The 22,220-nt window shown below is 37.2% G+C and overlaps 1 protein-coding gene across 4 annotated transcripts in view; it reads left to right on the top strand.

Annotated features, from left to right (window-relative positions):
- Nucleotides 1–2,699: 2,699 nt before the first annotated feature.
- Nucleotides 2,700–22,220, top strand: part of ephb2b (eph receptor B2b) — a 113,726-nt gene continuing 94,205 nt past the window's right edge. For all 4 annotated transcript variants that reach the window (XM_041981075.1, XM_041981073.1, XM_041981074.1 and 1 more), the window contains exon 1: nucleotides 2,700–2,833. In XM_041981075.1, the coding sequence (XP_041837009.1) occupies nucleotides 2,782–2,833 (52 nt within the window). In that variant the 5' untranslated portion in view covers nucleotides 2,700–2,781. The remainder of the gene's footprint in view (nucleotides 2,834–22,220) is intronic.

The raw sequence follows: 22,220 nt of genomic DNA, 5'->3' as shown, positions 1-22,220 counted from the left end.
CATTTAATCTTATCAATACACCAGTGTCAAGTTAATGAAAATATGTTTTTTTTAGTATCTTTTATGTTCTCATTGTTAACAATAAACACACAAGAACCTGTTTTTGAACACGAGGCTCTGAATTGCTTTACTTTACAGAATGCAGATGGTCAAACTGCGCTCACATCATTTACACTGTAAGCTTGTTTAAGCCTGTTGTTGAAAATCAATTCTTCATGCACCTTGAAAGCATTATCACGGTATAATTTGTTGGTAATTTGCTGCATATATTGCATGGTGTGTTTTGTGTTTACCGTTGCAGCCAGTGTTGGAGTAAACTGTGCCGTCTCAATGCTGCTGTGTTAGAGAATGTTAGTGCTGCATGTTTCGTGTTTTCCGGATTAATGACTTGCAGACGAAGGTGGGATGATTTCTGCCACATTCAAACTTCTCTGCTTTGCATTAAATATTTCATTACAGCCGTAGCAGACACTGTATCCATTATAACATAGCGTGGCAGAGAGAACTCTCAGGGCAATATTAGAAGAGCATTAATATAATTTCTTCAACATCTTTCACTTCACTTCTGGCCGAAGTCAATACTGAGCTTGTATGGAACTCATTATGTTGAGGAAAAGCTGCTTTCTAAGTGCCTTGCCGTTTTGTTCCATCTGTTTTGAAGTCACCTGAACATGATCTGAAGCCAGCCAGTCAAGTGACCTGGAATCAATACAGTCCAGCCCAGTGGAGGCAAATAAATCAGCCTGGCTCATTTAACTCATGAGAGTCCTGCTGCATAACTATAAGCCATAGCTTGTAATAAGAAGGCAATGTTTGATAACAAAGTACTTATTCTGATTTCTTGTTTCCAAGCTCGCTTCAATGATTTCATATCTATAAGGCAACTCTCTTCAAGTTTTCTTTGACACACTAAATTCTCACGAGCAAAATAGTCTTCTGGCCATATCTGTCACTTTCTTGCAAGAAGCAATATGACATTTTTGTGCATAATACCCTCCCATATACATACATATATATATATATATATATATATATATACATATATATGTACACACACACACACACACACACACACACACACACACACACACACACACACATATATATATATATATATATATATATATATATATACTGGAACAATGAATGGGCTTTATATTGCTTTGAAAAAACTTTGATAAATAAGTAAGTAATTAAATAAATGAGTAAATAAATAAAAGCTTGCAAGAAGCTCATCAAAGTCTAATGTATTATTATTACTGAATGCATAATTAATATTAACATATTAACATATAACATTTTGATGGAGTTTTGATAGACAGTTGACAGTATGGGGCTGCCAAACTCCAATGTGCAAACTTAAACAGTCGCTGTTTAGGTCTTCGATGCCATGTTGGGTCACGTGATTCCTTTAATTCCGCACACGACATATTTATTAGTTTAAGTTTGCTGCAAAGAAAAGTTTAAAAATTTGCATATCTCATAGCACGTCCTAAATCACCCAAGTTCAATGGTTTTTACAATACAAATACCACATGCAGTCGATATTTACTGATTAGACATTTATATTGTTTAATTCTTTTTTCTTTTTTTCTGTTATTTATTTATGTTTTATCTTCAGGTATAAATACATACACATTTTTAGGGGACCCGTTATAAAGGACCTTGTCATTTTTATACCTCACAGTTAAAGTCGAAGTTGACATAATTCTTTTAATGTGCAATGCAGACACAAAATAGTCTGAAAAAGACGAATACTGTAATCTGTCTATCTATCTATCTATCTATCTATCTATCTATCTATCTATCTATCTATCTATCTATCTATCTATCTATCTATCTATCTACCTACCTATCTACTAAAGCTTAATTGAAAAATATATAAAAAATAACTATATTAAGCATTATTTCAGTGCTAATTTGATTGTCGGAAACGCTAAACAACATACAGATTATCGTGCAATATTTTACAAGACCATAATAAACAAACGTATAACGCTACATAAAACTAACTGTTAAAAAAGATAAATAAATAAAATAAAAATACTCATTATTCCCTTAAAAATCTGAGCTCATTGCTTGAAGGTCATTAAAAGTAAAACTAGAACTGCAATCAGTAAAACTTTCAAAACAAAGCGAAAACGGAAAGAAAATGTTAAACTTACTTCAGTTCTTTTTCTCCTGCTGTTCACCTGTTAACAGCCAGCGCCACAGTGCCGCGGGAGCTTCAAAGTGAACTCACATGAAACACCTGAGCTTTGTCTGATAAAAACAATAACGTGTAACTCCTATCTGAGTCGGTGTGATGGTGAGACTTAGTTGCTCCTTCTTTTATACAAGGTCCCTTAACACTTAATTATCGGTAGGTGAGGCAGCGTGGACTGTCGGTGTGTCGATGATTGACAGCGGGGTAAATTGAAATGGATATGTAGGGGATGGATGATTCTCCTCACCAAGGTCTAAATCGATAACAGGAATACATTTTTTAAAATGTTATAATCAGTAACGTACATATGGTACTTGTTTCTGTTCTGTATGAAACGCAATAATTTAATGCTGCAGTAAATTGCGGAGCTGTGCGGCTGTGTTGCTCAGTGCCCCCCTCTGTCTGTGTTTCTTTTGGTTTCGCCCAAACTTGGTTCAGATTTGAGTTCGTTTTGCTTTGCTATCTGGGATCGCTCTATTGGAGGAGAAGGACCGCTAGTCCCCTCTCTGCTTTAGCTGTCAATGGCTTTCGGGACTAATTTTATTTGAATGTCTGGGCGTCATAAGTGACCAATAATGGATATTCTATGGATATTATGGACCATACCGGTCGTAATAGCTCTTGAAGGTAAGCTAATGTTCCCATCCCATCGGTTGAAGACACATGCCGGCTTGAGTTTGAGACAATGCGCGTGCATGGACGGTTTTTTAATTTAATAAAATATAATTCCTTTGCCCAGTTAGTGTATTTTAATATTTATGACGTGGCGTTTATAGTGCTTAAATGGTACATACGGAGTCTGCTGTGACTGGGCTTCATAGCGAGAAACAATAATATATGCTCTCGCATCTCGAAATTGGCTCAAAGGACGCTATTAACCGTTAATAGCGTCAATTACGGAATTAAACCGCTGGCTTTTGTGTTGCACATTAAGCTACGTTAGGACAGAAAACGTGGACAATGACAAGCGCATCTCTGTCTGTGGAGGTGTGTCGCTCTCAGTTGTCAAACAGTTTGTAATATAAGCGTCAAAAACAATCGAGGACTTCTTATTGAACCTTTTCATTTATTTTCCCCGTTTTTCTTGTGATCAAATATGCGAAGATACAAACAGAACATCCCATAGCTTAACTCACAAAAGGTTCTTTCAGGTCTGCAATCTGTCAATTGTACGCGGAGCTTTGCAAAGCAGCAAAAGGCATCAGTCAGCGTGGCTCAACGCACAATAAAACAGGTTGAATTGCGAAAAACAATCATTTGCTCATATATGTTTGCAGGAGTATGTGTGACGCTCCAAAGTAGTAATTGTACAGCATGGGTTCTTAATACTCACCTATTCTTATATTAATATAGTTAGTGAAACAAATGGGTTTAATACTGAGATTTTTATTTCATGTAAAAATATATATTTTTAAATCCAGGAAGGCAAATTACCTTTAGTATAAATGTTGCTACCCAGTAAATTTACTGTAAAATATTTACATATAGAGGCAATGCTGGACTCAGGTTTCCCTTTGACATGTTAGGAGACACCACACTAAAGAGTGGAAAGTGTCAACCTTGTCATTTATTCAATCTATTTTTAAGAAGCGTTCAGAAAACAAATGTGTCTTCTTCCTCTGGTCAGTTTAACTTAACCTCATAATTACAGGTAGTGCAAGGAAACTATATAAAACTAAACCAAATGCAAGTGTGGGATAAAGCAACAACTAAAAGAAAACAGGAAGAAAAAAAAATCACACTGCTGTTTACAGTCTAACCCTTTTGTGCAATATCCCAGATTTGTATAGACAGGACAGAGGACTTTGACAAACATCATTATTGATATTATTTTTGGAGACTGCTTCAGTTCAGCTACAGATTCAAAACTAAAGGGAATATTCCTACCGGCAGACATTATATTATAAATTGGCAGTTATATTGTTTTTGAAAGCTTAAAAAATGTATTTTTGCTCTTAAGTGCTTCAGGACAACCTTGTTATTTTGGCATATTATATGTGCGTTCCACTTTTAGATCTATCAATGATATGTACAACATAACTTAATGAAATCCATGAATTCTCTTTTTTTTTCTCAATTTACTACTTATACTGTAAAAATTTTTTTTCTATCAATTTACAAAAACTATTTAGATTGGTTTATATTTAAATTAGTTAAATTTAATATATATTCCTACCTCATAGTCCTGAAGTTTAAACTTAAAATGTGATTTAAAATTAATATAAATGAAAAATAAACTGAGGGAAAAACTAAGTAATATTTGATTGCTGTGTAACATCATCCCATAAATATGTGAATAAGATTAATAACAATTTGTTTTCATTTAATAAGCGATATTATGATTACTTGAGTTCTATAACAGTTATTTATTTATTTATTTTATCTTAATTTATCCCTGCTATTCTTTCCAAGTGTAAGAAAAGCACAGGAAATGAAAATTGCCAAAAACAACGACAATTTCTCACTTTACAGTGCTCCACTTTCCTTTGTTTTCTTTGTCTCTTTAAAATAAACAAGGCCTCTTCAACTGTTTGCTCTGCTTGTAAAACATAGTCGTCAGTGCAGGCTTTGATCATGCATCGCCTCAAATAGTGGTCGGCGTTTTCCTCAAATATCCATTTCAGTATATTAATACAAGTAATTTGCATTCAGATAATGCTGCCGATACTTAGTGTTAGATCGGACACACAGCATGCACGTTGTAAGTATGTTTTGGACTGTTTGTGCGTAATTTTAGGATTCGGAACCCAGCTAATCCCGTTGTCAACTGAATACAGTCCCCCCATCTCATTTCTACCCTGTGACTCACCCTATTCGATTGTCCAATGAAGTTGCAAGAATCGCTTACGTAGGAAAAAAAAAAAAAACACGAGTTGAGAAAGAGGTCACTGCAGCTCTAATCTGAAAAAAATAAACCCCATCCCAGCATGCAATGGAAAAGAGCCCTCCAGTGGATCGTTTTGACACGTTTAGTGAACGGAGACGACATTTAAGCCATCTTCATTCTTAGTAGAGAGCGACATCATATGTTAGCAAAATGCTACGTCGCTCTTAGAAATAATGGTTGAAAATAATCAGCATTAAAAAGTGTGTGGAGTTCACTAGTGGTGTTTCTTACAGACTTCATTTCTCGCGTGCAATCATGAAAATGACATCTTGTTATACAAATAATCAATGAATCAGCCAGGGACCATGCCAGAGAAGATTAGAGGATTAAAACGGTGGCCGGACTTAACAAAATCCTTGATGCGTGCCAAGTGTCCATTTCACAAATAGTTAGTCAACAACGGTGTAAAACTATGTTAAATCTACAATACTATAAGCTGGCATTGGTGTTTAAATGTAGTCTCTGCATGTTTTCCTCTGCATCATGTTTCTATTCAGACCACTATTGTTCTACTACTCCAGCCCGTAAATGAAGTTCATTCATTAGAGTCATTCGACCATATTTTAAAAAGCATTTACTCCGTGGAATGGGAAACAACTCTAAACTGTTGATTAGTGTTAATGTAAGCTGATGCCATGACTTATTGGTTTAGTTAACAGTAACAGACTCTTTTTGTAAATTAATGGATGTTATGCTGCCAAGGAAATTAGCCTAGCTCTGTCAAACATGTCTATGAAAACACACAATGGATTTATCCTTTCATTAAGCTAACCCATTCATTGTCATCAGTGCTAAGTTGACGGCCCGACTAACAACAGCAGGGCTCATATAATTCTGTTGAGTGGAAATTCTCAGTTTCATCCGTGGCCATAAAATTGCTGTAGCCTATATGGTTACAAGGAGATGAGATTTACTAGACGGATCTTTTGGCTTTTCTGCTCTTGCCCCCCTCTTCTATTGCAATGTTTGAGTTTGTAGTGTCCAAACATTTTCTGGGAGGTTTGGTGTTGCTATGATGCAACAACAACCTCCTCTAGACTTGTATGCAAGTCGTTGTTGGGGTCAGTAGGATGATAGATCACTTTGATACAACCTCTTTTTTCTCTCTTCCTTTGAAGGAAACAGAATGGGACAGCAACCACAGTAGAGGATGGTGAAGTGTGGTAGAATGAGATCACAGCGTGGAGTCTTTAAAAAATGTCTTGCAGATTTGATTGCATTTCAGTGTGCGCTGCATTCCTTCATCTCTGTATTGAAAACTGGAGCCCACTCAGCTGAACATTGGCAAAACAGGGCAAGTTAATTTCTCACATTATAGTAAATTACATACTGTATTATAACTGTAAATTAGATTTGAATTATGATTACACATTCAATATTGTCTTACACAATATATGATAGCTTGACAGTTTAACACACTGCATAATTGTGTCCTGCCAAGTTTAGTAAAGATGCTTTCATATGTAAATGCAGTAGCTGCTTCTGACCGGAATTGTTTTAGAAGAAATACATTCATGAATGTGACATGGAAGGTGCAAAAAGAAAAAAAAAAAAGAAAAAAAAACAAAACAAAAAAGACAGATAGAGGCAGGTTTTGAAATAGGATTAGAAAAAGGTAAAATGAGCGACCGTATACAATCCAGTGTTTTCTCAGTCCACCCAATGAGCAGATGCAGGGAGCTGGCCTGCACGCCAACCGCCACAGTAGGCTTTCACAAAGAATCTGTCTCTATTCAAGCCTTAATCCATGCTGCCGAGGGCCCAGGCATTGTCACTTTGCATGCAAAATTTCAATTAGTGCTGGTACCAGTTGTTTCACTTGAAGGGGGTGTCACATTTCTGAGACATCTATGGCTACCTCTAGGGTGAGATTAAGGCATAAGTATCCCTTATTAGCTAAAGAAAATTTTTTACTTCTTGCATTGCGTATGCTTACAGGCACTGGGACTGAGCAGGCTTGTTTATTATGGACACTGTATGCATTGTTATTAAACCTTGCTTACATTAATCATAAATGCTTGACTAAAATACATCTAATTTTGTTTTTTAAATGTTATTTAGGCACAATTAAAAGCAAATCGGGCTTATAACTCAACTTTGACAAAACCGTCACACAGGGGATTTCTGTTTTTGTAGGTTTTGGTCCCAGTTGGCTCTTCAAGGAAAATAGTTACATATTGCTCCTGGCATCAACCTGTTCAAGCAGTTTAACTTAGGTTTAAGCCCAACACGTGATAGGCTGTTTGACACAGTTTCTGTGCTTTCAGCTGTTCAATACCGAGCGCTTTAGGTGACTTTCACGAGCCAACTGTCCATTCTCTCCTGCTGTCAAGAGTTCCAGACATTTGCTAAAGTGGTATTTTAGTTTCTGGAACATATTGGACAAAAGAACTGAAGCTGAAGAAATGCAATAGTAGAGTCAATTGGTGTTGAAGTAGTGTTTATACAGCTTCAGGTTGTTGCACATTTGGACCTGAAAATACTTTTAAAATCAATATGCTTACCATCTTGGTACTTCAAGCATAGCCTACTGCTGTTCATTCTGGAGAGAATTGCACTTTTTTCTTGGGAATCTCATAAGTAGCTCTCAGATGTAACTACATAGGCTAAAACAACAGGTTTTAGCCTATGGACAACATCTATGGATGAGCTTACCTGTCTTAATTTTTCTACCACACAGGGTAATGCTAGATTATACATTATGAACATAATTAAACCTACTAATTGTCAATATCGGTAGCCAACTGTCACGTGACAGAACCGCTACTCATGGTGGTTTATTGCTTGATACAGAGAACTATATGGTGTGGTTGAAGTACTGCAATAAATCTTTCACTTCCTCTACATCAAAATTCTTCATATTCTTTGGGTCTACCGCAGTTAGGGGTTCTTTTTTATCTGTTTAAAAAAAAGAACAGGTGTTGTTTGGGTTTATAATCAGGCCTGATTAGTTTGCAGAGACCAGATGGTCAGGTATGGCTGCTTGTTGATGCTATCTGAATTGAAAATATTTTCAGAGTCAACAGGTGTTTCAGATCTTTCAATATGTGTATCAGTGCTTACAAGACATAGCTGGCAACTGACAACTACACATCCATTTAAAAGTTAATATGCTGTGCATTTGTCCCTGTAATATTTGTAAAAGTTGACCTTTCATGATCTATTTAATTCTTAATCTTGGGGCACTTCTAGATTAGGTTTGCACCCATCATAACTCCAAATAGGTTGTAATTAAGAATGACAGAGAACTTTCTGCTGGGGGATGTGCCTTCCAAGTGGTTGAATTCCTTAAAGATTTCTCGAGGAATAGAGAAAAGGGCTGATAGTAATGATGGTAAATGTGCAAAACCAGTCTGGAAGTTACCACAACTTTTAAACAAAGGAATACTTTTGACAAAATGCCCTGTTTCTAAGCATTACATCACCTCCAGCCATTAATCAGATCCAGCATATAAAGATAAACAGCAAGACTAACCACTGCAACAAAAAATACAGCAGGACCTCGTGATTTGGTACATTTGCTTCTTAACAACAATTGTGTTATGTATCTCGGATTATAAAGTAGCCAATGGTTTTTCTTTGTACACAATATGTGAATTACATGGGGCTTGGTAAATTTAAGTTACAGCTTCTCGTGTGACTAACTTTCTGAGTGGTTGTAGAAACTACTAATAAAATGGCCGTTAATGAAATATAGCTATCATATCTGCACATTTCACAATTGGGTTCCTGGCCAGAAAAACCAAACTGCATCCAGTGATCCAAGATTGCTGGATCTTAAGCAAAGCTGTAAAGGGTCAACATGTTTTTATTTATTTATTTTTTTAGATTTTTTTATAGATATCTCCACAACCAATACAAAGTGTCATGACCTGAGAAGTAGTGGCAGATTACTCGTTCCTTACTGTACTAAACGTCTGCTTTTAAACTGGTCATAGTTGATGAGGTGAATGTTCTTACTGGGGCGAACTGACTGGACGTTTTGACCACACAAAGAAATACAGGAACTACACTGTGGTAGTGGCCAGGTTGTTAAATGAAAATCTCACAGCTGAGTTTTAAACTACTTGATAGAACAATTTTTTTATGCATTGGTTGACATTTGAGAAGATAATACATTATTTTAAGGGGCTGGCTCCAAACGTTCATTTACAACTGCAAAATCTTTATGATTTTATGTTAAGCTCATACTTTAAAGTAAAATTAACAGATGCCTACATACGTACATTCATTAAATAAAAGCCACAGTCGACAATTCACAGGTCCTGATGTTTCTTGTTCTCTGTCAGCTACTAAACAGTATAGAAACCAGAAAGTGATGATCATTGTACTCACAGGGACAGAACTTGTAACTGGTTGGATTTGTTGTAGGGTGCTTAAAACACACACACACACACACACACACACACATAGAGCAAAGAAATCAAAATAAAAGGAATACTAACAAAAATAAAGCAGCTAAATGTATGAAAAGCTACTGAATATTAATCTTGTGACAACTCTTGTGAGAACTGGGTGAGAATTTTGACCCCAGGCATGATGCTGAATGACCGGCTTGTTTTATGCACAAAGATTGTATCGAGTAATGTTCACCATATTGAGTATTTTACTTTTCTTTAACTTGAATAATGTTAAGCAATTTTGTAAGTCTCACAAATGACTCATGTGACGCCATTACAAATTTCATTAATAATTATCAAGAGGTAGCCTGTTTGAAGTGGTCTTATGCCACATATAAATTACTCAGCAGCCAAACCTGTCTTCTGACGTGTGTCGTTAAAATCCCACTCTTTGTTTGTTGTAGATGCATATGTTTAGTCCCAATTTCCAGCCACTGGTTTCAACAGCGTTCCCTTGAGCAAATACTACAGTGGCTGTAAGCAGAGGAATAGATGAATGTGTGCTGGGAATGGAGTGCTGGAGTGTAGATCATTTATAAACACTTCTTGTGTCGCTAAACTTCTTATTTAAATGGAAATGCCTAACCTGCTTTTGAATGAGTTTGCATTTGCTTTTCTTGCTGATACTGGAAGAGAAAAGTATAGATAGTTGTGGTGAAACCTTGCCTCTTGCATTTACCTCTCTCTAACCTTTTTAATATCTCACACAGGAATCTAGATCAAGGATTTTCTTATATCCTGTTATCTTAATTAGCACATGTTAATTGGCATTGCACAGTCTCTGGGTAAGTCATATTTATTATGGAGAGCCTGATTCATCCAAACCCGCTGGGACTCAAAGTCATTAGGGGACAGTGAAATGTATTTCCAGACATTGTTCATAGAACAAAATGTGTAAGGGCTCACTATCAAAATGGCTCTTCTAGATCTAAGTCTGTATAGTATGTGCAGTGTTATTGATTTGACAGGAGTCTTTATTGTGCAGAATCTTAAAATTTTGTGTCCATGTTACTGTATAAATCTTCATTTTTCCTAGGTGTTCAGTTTCTAAGTCTTTAAATAATAACTCTTCTTGAAATTTAGAGCTGAGCTGATCGTTACAGTGTAACCCTCAGTCATGTCACACCCTCTGCATGAATGTGAGTCATGCGCATTAACAACACGGCGTTTCTAATAATCAGCCACCAAAGCCAGCTCCTCATAGCAAGGATGCACAGAGAAAGAGAGACAGAAGAGGAGGAGGGAGAGTGTACCCTGAGAGAGGTCAGACCTCGTTTCAGAGACCCACATCCACACACACCCCAGGTACTGTGACACTGCCTTTATGAGTGTGCCTGGAGAACACAAACCCACCGGATTAGTGTCTATCTCTCAATGTCCCCGGGAGCAGAGCCCATCGTCCGAGACAAAGCGGGGCTGATTGTGTTGTCATCTGCATCACAAAGGGAAGCCTTTTCTACCTGAACCACTGCCTGTGTGCCGAGCTATGCATCATATCTATCAGCGGCTCTGGACCCACGTGACATCTGCCTTGTGTTTTTCATCCATCTCTGTCTCCCCCTCTTTTATTCTTCCTCTCTGGGCCACACCGTCTGTCCACAAGCAAGACCCCCTCCCCCATCACTTCTCAGTGGAAACTAGCGTCTTAGTATGTAAGAGCACTTCTGCTTTCTGGTTTTGTTTGTAGTTATATATTTGGTAGAGTGTGCAACATCTAATCTCACTTCCCAAAGCCAATAAAAATGTCCTTCCCCTTTGGGTGCAGCTTGTTAGCTGTTGCCAGCATGCCTTAGACAAAAAACCCAGTCTCTCACTGAGTGACCCTAGTGAGGTCAAGCAGACTTACTCAAACAGACGAACACTCCAGCTAAGATGCTGCCAGCAACTAAATGTGTGACTTTTGTTTTTTGCTGATGATGCAGCTGATACCAACAACCGCAACAGAAATACATCAGACTTCTGTATCTGGATTATTTTATGCCTGTATATACACATATTTATAATAATTATGGTTATTGTTTAAAATATGTTGCGCTGTATTTCATTTTTGCTGCTTGAAAAAAACCTTCACTTTTTTAAATTGCTAATTTAAAGCTTTATGAATAAATTCAATAAGTTAAACAGGGTGTGACATTAGAAAAACAGAGGGAGACATAGTAACAGCAGAAAATGACTTTTTGTGTCCTCAAGTGTGATAGTTTCTATTCACAAGTAATTGCATTAGCTTAGAGAATAGGGAATTAACACAAGGCAATTAACTGATTTGGCCTTTGGCTCTGACTTTTTCTGGTTGTAGAGTTAGAGCCCATCCTGCATTTTCCTAAATTAATTTGGAAAGTGCATTCAAAACTGCAAAATCTTGTACTCTCTAAAATGAAAGGCCCTGGAACTTGATGGAGTTCAGTTTCATGAGTGATTAAACATTTTTATTAAAAAGCAAGCAGTTGCAAAACAATTAGGATAATTGTGATGAAATTGTTATAATGATTAAATGCATAGAGTTCAGGATTAAAAGCTACGAAGAGACGAACCTCTGGACAAATGTCAAAACAACAGCAGGGTAATCACACTTTAAGTGCCCAGCTTCTTTTAGTCTAATTATAGGGAAATGTAAATCCTCAATAATTAATTGTGAACACCAAATTAGTGGTTTTTATAACCTTTTGGAATTGGCATTTTTATTCTTCATGTATTATAACACTCAAACAATACAGTTAATGTTTCCTCCCCCAAGTAGATGGGATTCTGTGCAATGTCATCCCAGAGGTGGTGCACAACCAGGGGGCAAAAAGCAGTGCTTAACCCAGTTTGTTTGACAGAGCCAAACTCCCAAAAAGAGTTGACAGTTCAGTTGACTTTACCATTTGCCTAAAAAGATTAATGATAATTGTTTAATATTCCAAGGGGATCACAACCCTTTGCCAAGAGCTGACAGTTGTGAATCCGGGTCGGTAAAAGATCAGACTGACATTCTGCTAGTCCCAAAGGCAGCAAAGTCTCTGCAGTTCTCACTTTGTGTTTCAGAATGCAAAATTCTGTGCCCATCTCGTAATTTCGTCTAACATTGCACTGAAGAGATATAAAGATAGAAGTATACATCAAAGAATTATCCTGAATGCAGACTTTCCTTTGTGGTAAAAACTTTGTGTCATTCTTGGTAATGTGTATCTGGTCGTGCAACGTCTTACTTAATACAGTAACTGGAACTGATTACATAGCTTGGAACATGCTGTTTATATTAATTATTCCATCATCACGGACTGCTTCTTATCTCACTATGGTTTGTGAAGTGCCAACAAAGGAATCTTAAACCACATATGTTGAAAAATTGCTAGATCACAACAATATTACTGACAATAAAAATAAATAAAACAAAACAAAACAACAACGAAAGGGTTAAAGACATAACAAGTAAGATCATTCAGAACTATTTTCATATTCCATTTTCCTCAAATCTGTATCAAGCATGGATTTAATTTGGGTTGGTGAAAAACAAGATTTAACATCTTTCTCTTCTTCCTCGACCTGATTTTACTGGCATCAGTCAACCTTGGAAAACAGCTCCGATATCAATAAGCCAGACTCAGCAAAGATTAGGATCCTATGATTGAGTTTATCAAGCTCTATCAGTTGACACTTTATCAAAGTCATTTCATATTCAGCAAGGCTGATGATAAATGAACCATTTGGGTGGAGAAAACTCACCTGAATTTACATAATCACTTGACTGGCAATGGATCTACTGGAGGAAGCAATCAGAGGTATCTGCCACTCACTTGTAAGAGCTCGTGTTATTATGACATCTTGCTCATCTCTTGTTTCAACCAACAGTTCATTGTTATTTTACTCTAATTTTAAACCTTTTAAAGAGATTCGAGAGGAAACACTGTCTCAAGAATCATTCTGTTAAGCTTCCAAAGAAAACTGGATACATGTCCTTTAGACTCAGTAAAACAAAATCTGGACTCACAACACAGGACTAAAGGTAATTTGGATGTCAGATATATAAGGAGATGGTGAAATGATGACTGTTTTTCATGCCTTGGAATGGGTCTGTCAGGTAGGAATAATAATGGATCATTTGGGAGGGCAGCTGAAAAACCCATAGTAAATCTATAGAATCTCTGGAGACCTGCTGTGCCTGTGAAATCACTACAAAGATCCAGCTGAGACCATTGAATGAAATGCATGTTATATAATAGGGTTAAACATGCAGTATATTATTATCATAGAATAGATCTTTCTTACACAAATAATACAAGCAAGCTTAGACATCAATAAAGGTGCGTTAAACTGTCTTTATTGTATGTTACACATGGAGTACTTTGCAGGCCATGAGTACATCATGTGTTAAGTTTTTAAAGGAAATTGAATCAGTTGGCGTTCTACATAATTTGATCTGTACTTTATTATAGTTTATTACCAGATAAGGAGTTGCAACAGATTGCCGCTCTGTCTCTGGGAAAACCAGGCCATTGACAGCCATGGCTTTTGTGGCACCAAGAGTTTGATCTGCAAACCACAGTTTTTGTAGCTTCATGTAGAATCCACAAAACCATTAGGAGTTTGATAACGAGAGGCTTTCTCTTATCTGTTGGACAGGGTGAGCTAAGGCTGAAAGGACACAGCTAAAAGGAGGGAAGAGTGTTTTATCATGGCTATCTCCTGCTGTGAGGCTGTGGAAAAGTGTGTCATCATGGATTGATAGGGGTTTACAGATTGTAAATTTTACAGTAAAATCTATATAGCCCTATACCATTAGTCAATTTTTGGTTATGTAAAATATTAGCTATTTGATAGAGCAGAACTTTCAAACCAAACAAAGAATTGTCACAAAGTACAGCAGATTATTTTTTCAATTTGCCTTAAAATATAATAAAGGAATCACAAAAAAAAAGAGGTATGGGGGGCCCCAGCAAGAAAGAAACTCCAAAAAGGGTACAATTACTTGCATGGTGTGGTAACGCCCCAGCCTGGTTACACCTCAACTGAGCACTTTAAAGCTGCTCTCCGTTAAAAATGGTTTAGCACTTTGTATTGGTCAGGCAGGCATACTGCATCCCTGTAGTGCCTACGAGTAGAAGGGGGATACTGTCAGGGACCCTGTTGCTTTGAATTATTGAAAAGACATGTTTGGGATTAGTGGTCTGTCCTCATCTGAGGGACACTCTGGCAGGGGTGTGGACCCAGGTTTTGTTTAGCTTTCTGAGACTGCCGTGGTTCAGAGTGATAAAATAGGTTGACTTCACTTTGCTCACTCTGCTCAGATACAACCTCTTGCATTACTAAGTTTCCATACACACCAGCTCAAAAAGATTGCCCCATGTGACAAGTAATATCATAGACAGGTATATCATGCACTCTTGCTACAAATTAAGAGAAATTCATTAAAAGGAGTCATTGAAATACTTGCGTTAAATGTCCTCTGGGCACGCTGAATTCAGCAGTTTTAACACAATGGCAATTGTTTTGACTTACAGCTTTAACTTGCCTCACTGAGCAAAATGGAAAGGCTTTGTGTCATTTCAGCATGTGACCTAACTTTTCTTTCTTTTGAAATAGCCAGTAAAACAGCATATTATGCCAGAATTATTTCCTTTGATCTAATCGCCTAAAGTAATATGTCCTATTTCTGAGAAACATAAAACTGAGACCCGTATTGTTTTCTCCTTACAGGCAGATTTTAGGCGTGGGCACATCCTAATCTCGGTTTTGCAGATACTGACGTGCTTATTTTCTGTCTCCTGGTCTTTATGTGTACCACACATGCACACAAATGTATAAATACTTCTGCCTACACTATTTCAAACTTGACACCTGGAGTGTTGAGCGTCATGCGTTTTTCTTTTTTTTTTTTGGAATTATGACATTAACTTAGAAACCAGAGGCTTGAAGCTGGATTAGTCATGAGGAGGTGTGAACATAAGGTTAGGCCTTTCAGCTAATATTTTCCTGTCGTTTTCTTGTTAACCATATACCTAGAATATGCTGTCATAAAAAGAATTCATATTTCTTTTGGTTTTTGTTTTTGTATGTTTTCTCTTCTATTGTAAGATATTCAATATTCATTCAGTTACAATGCAGATTTTAGACTGAGACGTGTCTTGAAGACGTTCCTTGATGATTATCATTTTGCTGAATTATGATTTCACTAGAAATAACTTTAAATTAAGTAAGAAAGGTTTGGACTTTAGTTCTTTTGTAAGAATAATCTGTGCTATTAGATAGGGTGTAACAACACAGACACTAATATTAACATTAAACATATAGCTTAGTCCTGTAGATTTGTGACGCCTCACACTTTGGAGAGTAATCTTTGAAAATTTTGACTATATTTCTGGCTGTAGACAAAACACACACAAGTTTTTAACATCTGGCCAGTGTGGCTGCAACTGTTGAGCCTGTCACATGATCTTGTACCGCAGTCCCAGAGTCACTGCTGATAGACGAGAGCTGTGGTCCACTAAGATTGAATTTGCTTCTCTAAAAATAACTAATGGTGCTTTTCCATTATATAGTTTGGTATGATTCTGTACTGTGCCGCTCTCTTTTTTGCCTCTCTTTTCCATCGTAGGTAGTACCACATGACTGAAAATATTTAATAGTTATTTTGTTGTTTAGTTAACAAAACCAAAAATACAATATAGAATTGTAGAATTATAGACTTCTCACACATTTCACTCTATTTTATTTCAGATGGTATGTAAATGTCTGGTCTCACTAACATTTACATGACATCATCTACTACATTAATGATGTTGAAATGTGAATGGAAGAACAGTATATAGTGAAGTGTTAAAAGTAGATGGAATCCCAGTCATTTAAATAAAATGAATTTTTAGGTCTCAGAATGTTGTTCGAGTGTTTTTCATATTTTATTGGTTTGTGTAAAGCACTTTGGAGACTTTGGCTGTAGAAATGTTCTATAGAAATAAACTTGACATTGTCATTGACAAATTATAGTAGTGCTGGACTTGATATTTCACCCTGCAGAAGATTGAGTTAGTTTAAACTTTGAGTGCAGGTATTTACATTAGGGATGTGCATGACTAACTGATTAGTTGATTAGTTGGAACAATGCAAAAAGCTGACAACTATTTTACAGAGTCAGTTATTTTTGTAGGAGAGCTATGTTTTCATCACACAGAGGTGTGGAACCGTTGTTTACAGTGCTGTGTTAAATTGGGCACACATAAAGATTATTGGGCTGTTTTTGTTCCAATTTTCCCCCTTCCCAACCAAGGATGGCAGCTTCGGTCCAGGAGGAATGATCTTCCCTGTGTTTCCCAACCATGATCTGGAGGCAGAAACAGATAAAATAAATGGCTGTTTTTTTCGGAGTTTGCACTTATTGCGGAAGCAACAGACTGGTGTAACACGGCAGTGTTTCTCTGAACTGGACAATAAAGTTAAATGCACAGGATGTATAATTGAAGCTAGTGTAGCACAATGAGGATTCATTAAGCCATCACAGACATGTTGCACTTTAGGAGGAAAGGGGCCAGATGGAAAGACATTTTTTTTTATTTTTTTGTAGCTATATGCCCTTGTGGACGTGGTGCCTAGCTCACACGTTCTCCAAAACACAACAGCTACAGCTCCTTGATACCACTTGCCCTGATACTAATCCCACCCTAGGACCCCTTGCTTCATACTGTACAATTATATAAAATAAAATTAAATAAAAACAATGAAATAAAAATAAACAAACAAACTGTTGTGGGTTGTAGGGCATGCATTATACAATTAGCATTTTACTCACATTTTATAATTTCCTTTTGGAGATAAGTATTTTGCATTTTATTAATGATGAAATAATGATGATATCATGACTAATCCACTAAGTCATTTTATTTGGCCTGATTAGTCGACTTCAGAAATCACTTAAAATACCCATTCCTAATTTAAGTAGATTAACATCCATTGCATTTAAACTCTGCTAAAAACTATTGCACAGGTAAGGAATTATGTAAGTCAGTAAAGACCGGTTTGACAAGGGTTAAGTTGTGAGTAAATAGCTAGAAGGTTGGAATAAGCCCCTCCAAGTTAGAGTCTCTACATTTGAAAGCATCCAAGAAAAGCTTTCTGATACTTAACATACAAAAGAGCCAATTAGTGGAAGGATTCCAGTCTTGATCAATAACAAGAACATATATTGACAATGTTTGTACAATTATTCTCACAGCCAAAAGTATAACACAAAAGCTCCATGTGGTATGTTTAAAATACACTGATTGCACAGGGACTATCGATGTTCAAGTCACAAGGAGACTTGGATGTTGATGAAAATCTATTGCCTAAAGAGATCAAGTGTTTAACCTTGGAACAGCTTCTAAACACAACACTCTTGATGTATGGTTCTTTACAATTAGCCGTAGATTCAAATGCCATGTAGACCATCTGTTTACTATGACTCTACAAGACGTAATTTAGTCATTATTCTTCAGCAAATGGTCACTTATTCATGTTTAAACCAGATCATATGTTTCAGAAAGCATCTGCTTCAACAATAGGTAAACGGTACTTCTCAAACTATACCTTCCAATTGTAGCAAGGCAGCACCACTAAGAATTCACTACACTTTATCCCTCCACTGACAAAAGAAGTCTGTTAAATTCCTTACGCTCCTTACACACTTGGACTCTTGTTAGGTACGCAGGGGGCACTTCTAAACAGCTCACTCTTAAAAAGCTTGATTTCAGAACACCCATTTGCAGCCATCTTTATCTCCTGTTTGTCCTGCTCTAGGCCTGCCACTTGCAACCCTTTCTCTGACCTGGTGCCACCTGTCATCCCAATACTAATGTGAAACATTAATGGGATCGTGAATAGAAACGTAGCACTTTGTAGAAATACATCACCTGTCACCCTGTCTCTGGATTAGGACTTCTCTGCTGCCAAATGATTTAAGGACCCTTTGCTAGGTTGTCAAGAGAGACATGATTGTGCCTGTGGCTATAAAGAAACATATGTGCTGTTTTTTTTTTCTTTTGAAGGTGTCAAGCAATCAGCACCAGATGTGTGCTGTGAATGGTGTATTTTTTATTTTTTTTTTCTTCTCACATAAGCGCGTGTCTGACGCTGTGTACAGCTGCGTTAAGGAAGAGTTAAGTCCATTTCACAGGGAGTGAGGAGGAGGTGAGAACCAGCAGGTCTAATTGAAGCACTTAATGGGCTGTCTGAAACCATCTGACATTACACATGGAGAAACTCATCATCACTGAATTGAATCCGATTAAACAGCTCTTACACAAACACAAGCTTTTGACCAAGACAGGAGTCAACAATAGCTGAATATTATAATGCTAGAGTCTTTAGGTACATATACAATATTTGTGAAAGAGCAGGGATTTTTTTTTACTTACTCTAAAGAACCTTTTTGTCTTGTTTTCTATGCTGGCATAATGCATATTTCAGCTTCCCATTTTTTTCTTAAAACTGGCCATAATATAATTGGCTTTGTTTACTTTTTCTGTAAACTACAGTTATTATCCAGGAAAGGGAATGGACTGATTCATTTCTTTTTTTTTTTTTTAGACAAGAAACAGATTAACTCTAAAAATTATTTTGAAAATGCTTTTTCTTACACACGTTTGTCTACTTTATGAAACATACTAAATACATAGTTAAACAGGAATACTGTGGTTGTTTTCTCAGCCTTGGTTGACTTCAGCCTTGTCCCAACCACATCCCTCTCTAGTCCCCGTCCAGTTTGTCTGGGTAGTCCCAGCAATATCTTTATTCCCAACTCTCTGTCTCTGTTCACCCTATTGAGCCACAGCCCAGATCACTGCTCAGCTCTCAGTTCCAGTGAAAAGCACGCTTGATGAGAGGAAGGTTGATATACTGTGCACACACTGATACAATTTTGCACAAGCTGTTTCAGTAGGAACTTTTTAGCAGCTCCTACTGGAGCGATTAGGTATACTTGTCTTGCTCAAGGGCATCTCAGTGAAAACAAGACAGAAAACAAACCTTGTTCACTCAAGCCAACTGGTTTTTCTAGCCATGTGGCTACCACTGACTTGTAGGAGTGAGTGTAGGAGTGGCAGGGGAGATGTAAAACAGGTGGGTTAGTAGATCGGTTATATTAAACATCACTGACACTGTGAATTGCTCCTTTGGGATTTATGTTAGAGAATGTGCAAGGTTGTGTCAGAGGCAAAGTGTGGTCAGGTTAAGTGAACAGACATCCATTATATCAGGACTTTGCAGCTGGATCGCATATTTCCCAGTAACCATGGACAGTCCTGTTGTGGAGAATTGCAGAAGAATTGGTTGTGTGCAAGTCATGGCTACATGATTACATTAACTTAAATATTTCACTAAAATACAGCTTTTAGTCCGTTTTGAAATGACAAAGAAAGTTCATTTAATTTCCACCAAGATACCTTGATTAATGTTGAAATGAACAAACTGGTTTTACAATTCATAGTAAGACATATTGTGTGTCTAAAAGTCTGACCTGGTGATAATTTCGGGTATGAAAACAGTCTTCCCAGCAGCAGAATTGAATTAACCTTTGCTTGCAAGGGAGAGTTGGCATGGTAGAACATATGAATCCAGACTGGTTGTAAGTACAATGGTATGGCGTTATGTCATCTCTTTTTGGTTGTTGTGAACAAGTAAAGCTGAATTTTTTTAATTTGTTCAATGCAAATTGCAATGATGCTGTTGTTTAATACTGACATCTATTTATGTGTAGCTTAAAGTCCTCCACCAATGCCAACAGAAGTACATGACTGAGTAGGATGTGATTTTCAAAGAAGACTATCTGCACAGAAAATCTTCTGCTCGTGCAAGCGGTATATGACTCAGTATGGAGTTAATAGGACTGGTAAACATGGTTGTTCCCTCAGTGAATTAACTTGTCAGGGCACACTTTCTGTCATCCTCCATCTTGATCAGTGCCATCGAGCAGTAAGGGTTTAAGCCTCAAAGCCAAAGAAACGCACACTCTTACATATATGTACAGCAGAGCCATCAGCAGAGCATGAGTCATTAGTTCCTTTTTAGCTCCCTGGCCAGTGGACTCAAGCTGATTGCACATACTTGACCCAGGGCTGGAACTGCTGAGGGACTTACTACAAACAATAATCTCATATTTTTGTTGGGCGGCTGCATCTTAAATTGACTACAACCAACTGCCTTCTCCTTGTCAGCAGTCGTATCTAATGTGTGGATTATTGAAGCCAGGCTTGGTGGGATGTAGTCAGAGTAATATATTATACAGACCTGATGATGTTAGGTTCAAGGACTGTAGGAAGGAAGAAATCATACCTAATCCCCTCATTAAGGTTGTAGAGGTGAGCATGTAATTTCTGCCACCATGCAAATGCTTCCTACATCACATGATGGCAGCCAGCATCAGGAGCAAGGCTTAGATCGGTTAGGCTGTTGGCCTTTTTTGCACACTGCAGATGTGGGTGAGGACACTTTGTCATGATCAGTACATCATCTGCCTCTCTCTGGAATTATTGTAGAAGTAAGCATGTCATTTACATGCATGGCACAGTTGACCAAGATTAAGTATTCAGTAAATTTCAATGGATAATATCTGAGACCCCAAGCACAAGATATGCATTAGCAAACACGGAAGTTGGAGCAGGGGGTTCAAAGAACTGAAGGAAGCTTAGTCAGTTTAGAACCCTGAAGGACTATCTGCCTTTCAAGTTATATGTGTAAGAATTGTTTTTGATTGCCCTACTTTTCATTCCAAGATAGATAGATAGATAGATAGATAGATAGATAGATAGGTAGATAGGTAGATAGGTAGGTAGATAGGTAGGTAGTTTGATCAGCATTCAGGGTTTTAATATCCCTTTGCACAATTACAGAAACCACATGGGAAGATGTAGCTTTTTGCTTTTTTCCTCTACAGTGAGTGACATGCCTGCTTGGGTTGATATAAGGGAGACTGCCCGTGTTTTGAAGAGCAGAATTGTCTCATGTCAGCTACAAGCAGATTGGGAGGGGAATTAGCTAGTTCTATTTAAAATAGTGTATCACATTATGCACTTCTTGGATCAGATAGTGACAGTTAGGACTGACATGTTTATGACTCTCTGCACAAGATCTACAGATTACTGCAGATATTTGATCTGTAAGCCACAATATCTTATGAAAGCTCCATTATATTTCTTCTAAGAGCAAAGATTTTGGGTTCAGTATGCTACTTTCCATCCCGTTCAGTGTTGGTAGAGACCATACGGAGGCTAAAATTGGACTGTTGTCCTAAGTATCTAATATACAAGGTATTCTGCTTCTATGCATCCATCCATCCATCCGTGTATTTTTTCTTTGATAAAGGGCTAATGATAAAGATCTACTTGTAAATTTCTGATGCTTACTCTTTGAAATCGAATATGTAGTTTTTTAGTGGAGGCCAAAAGTTAAAGATGTAGCAGTGAGGGTCATTCCTACATCTCTTTTTCTTTTCTCTTTCTGTGGCTCACATATTCTAGTCAGCAGTATAGTCTGTATGTCTTCTACATCATATCATAAACGCGACAAAATTTTCTTTTCACGCAAATGATTATCAGTGTTTTATATGTTTTTGGTCACAGATGCCATCACAGTCAATGAATTTCTAAATCTTTTGATGTCAAAGTCTGAAAATGGTAATCTTAAGGGGAGTTTGAGCCATTGTGGAATGCTGTAATAAAAATAGCTAAAAATAACCATAGAAGTCAGCCAACAAATACTGTTTACTTGCAGTGAGAGAACC

Source organism: Melanotaenia boesemani, chromosome 3 (assembly GCF_017639745.1).
Source record: "Melanotaenia boesemani isolate fMelBoe1 chromosome 3, fMelBoe1.pri, whole genome shotgun sequence".
NCBI classification, from domain to species: Eukaryota; Metazoa; Chordata; class Actinopteri; order Atheriniformes; family Melanotaeniidae; genus Melanotaenia; species Melanotaenia boesemani.
The sequence above is the reverse complement of the archived record's forward strand: the minus strand, read 5'-3'. Positions and strand labels throughout refer to the sequence as shown.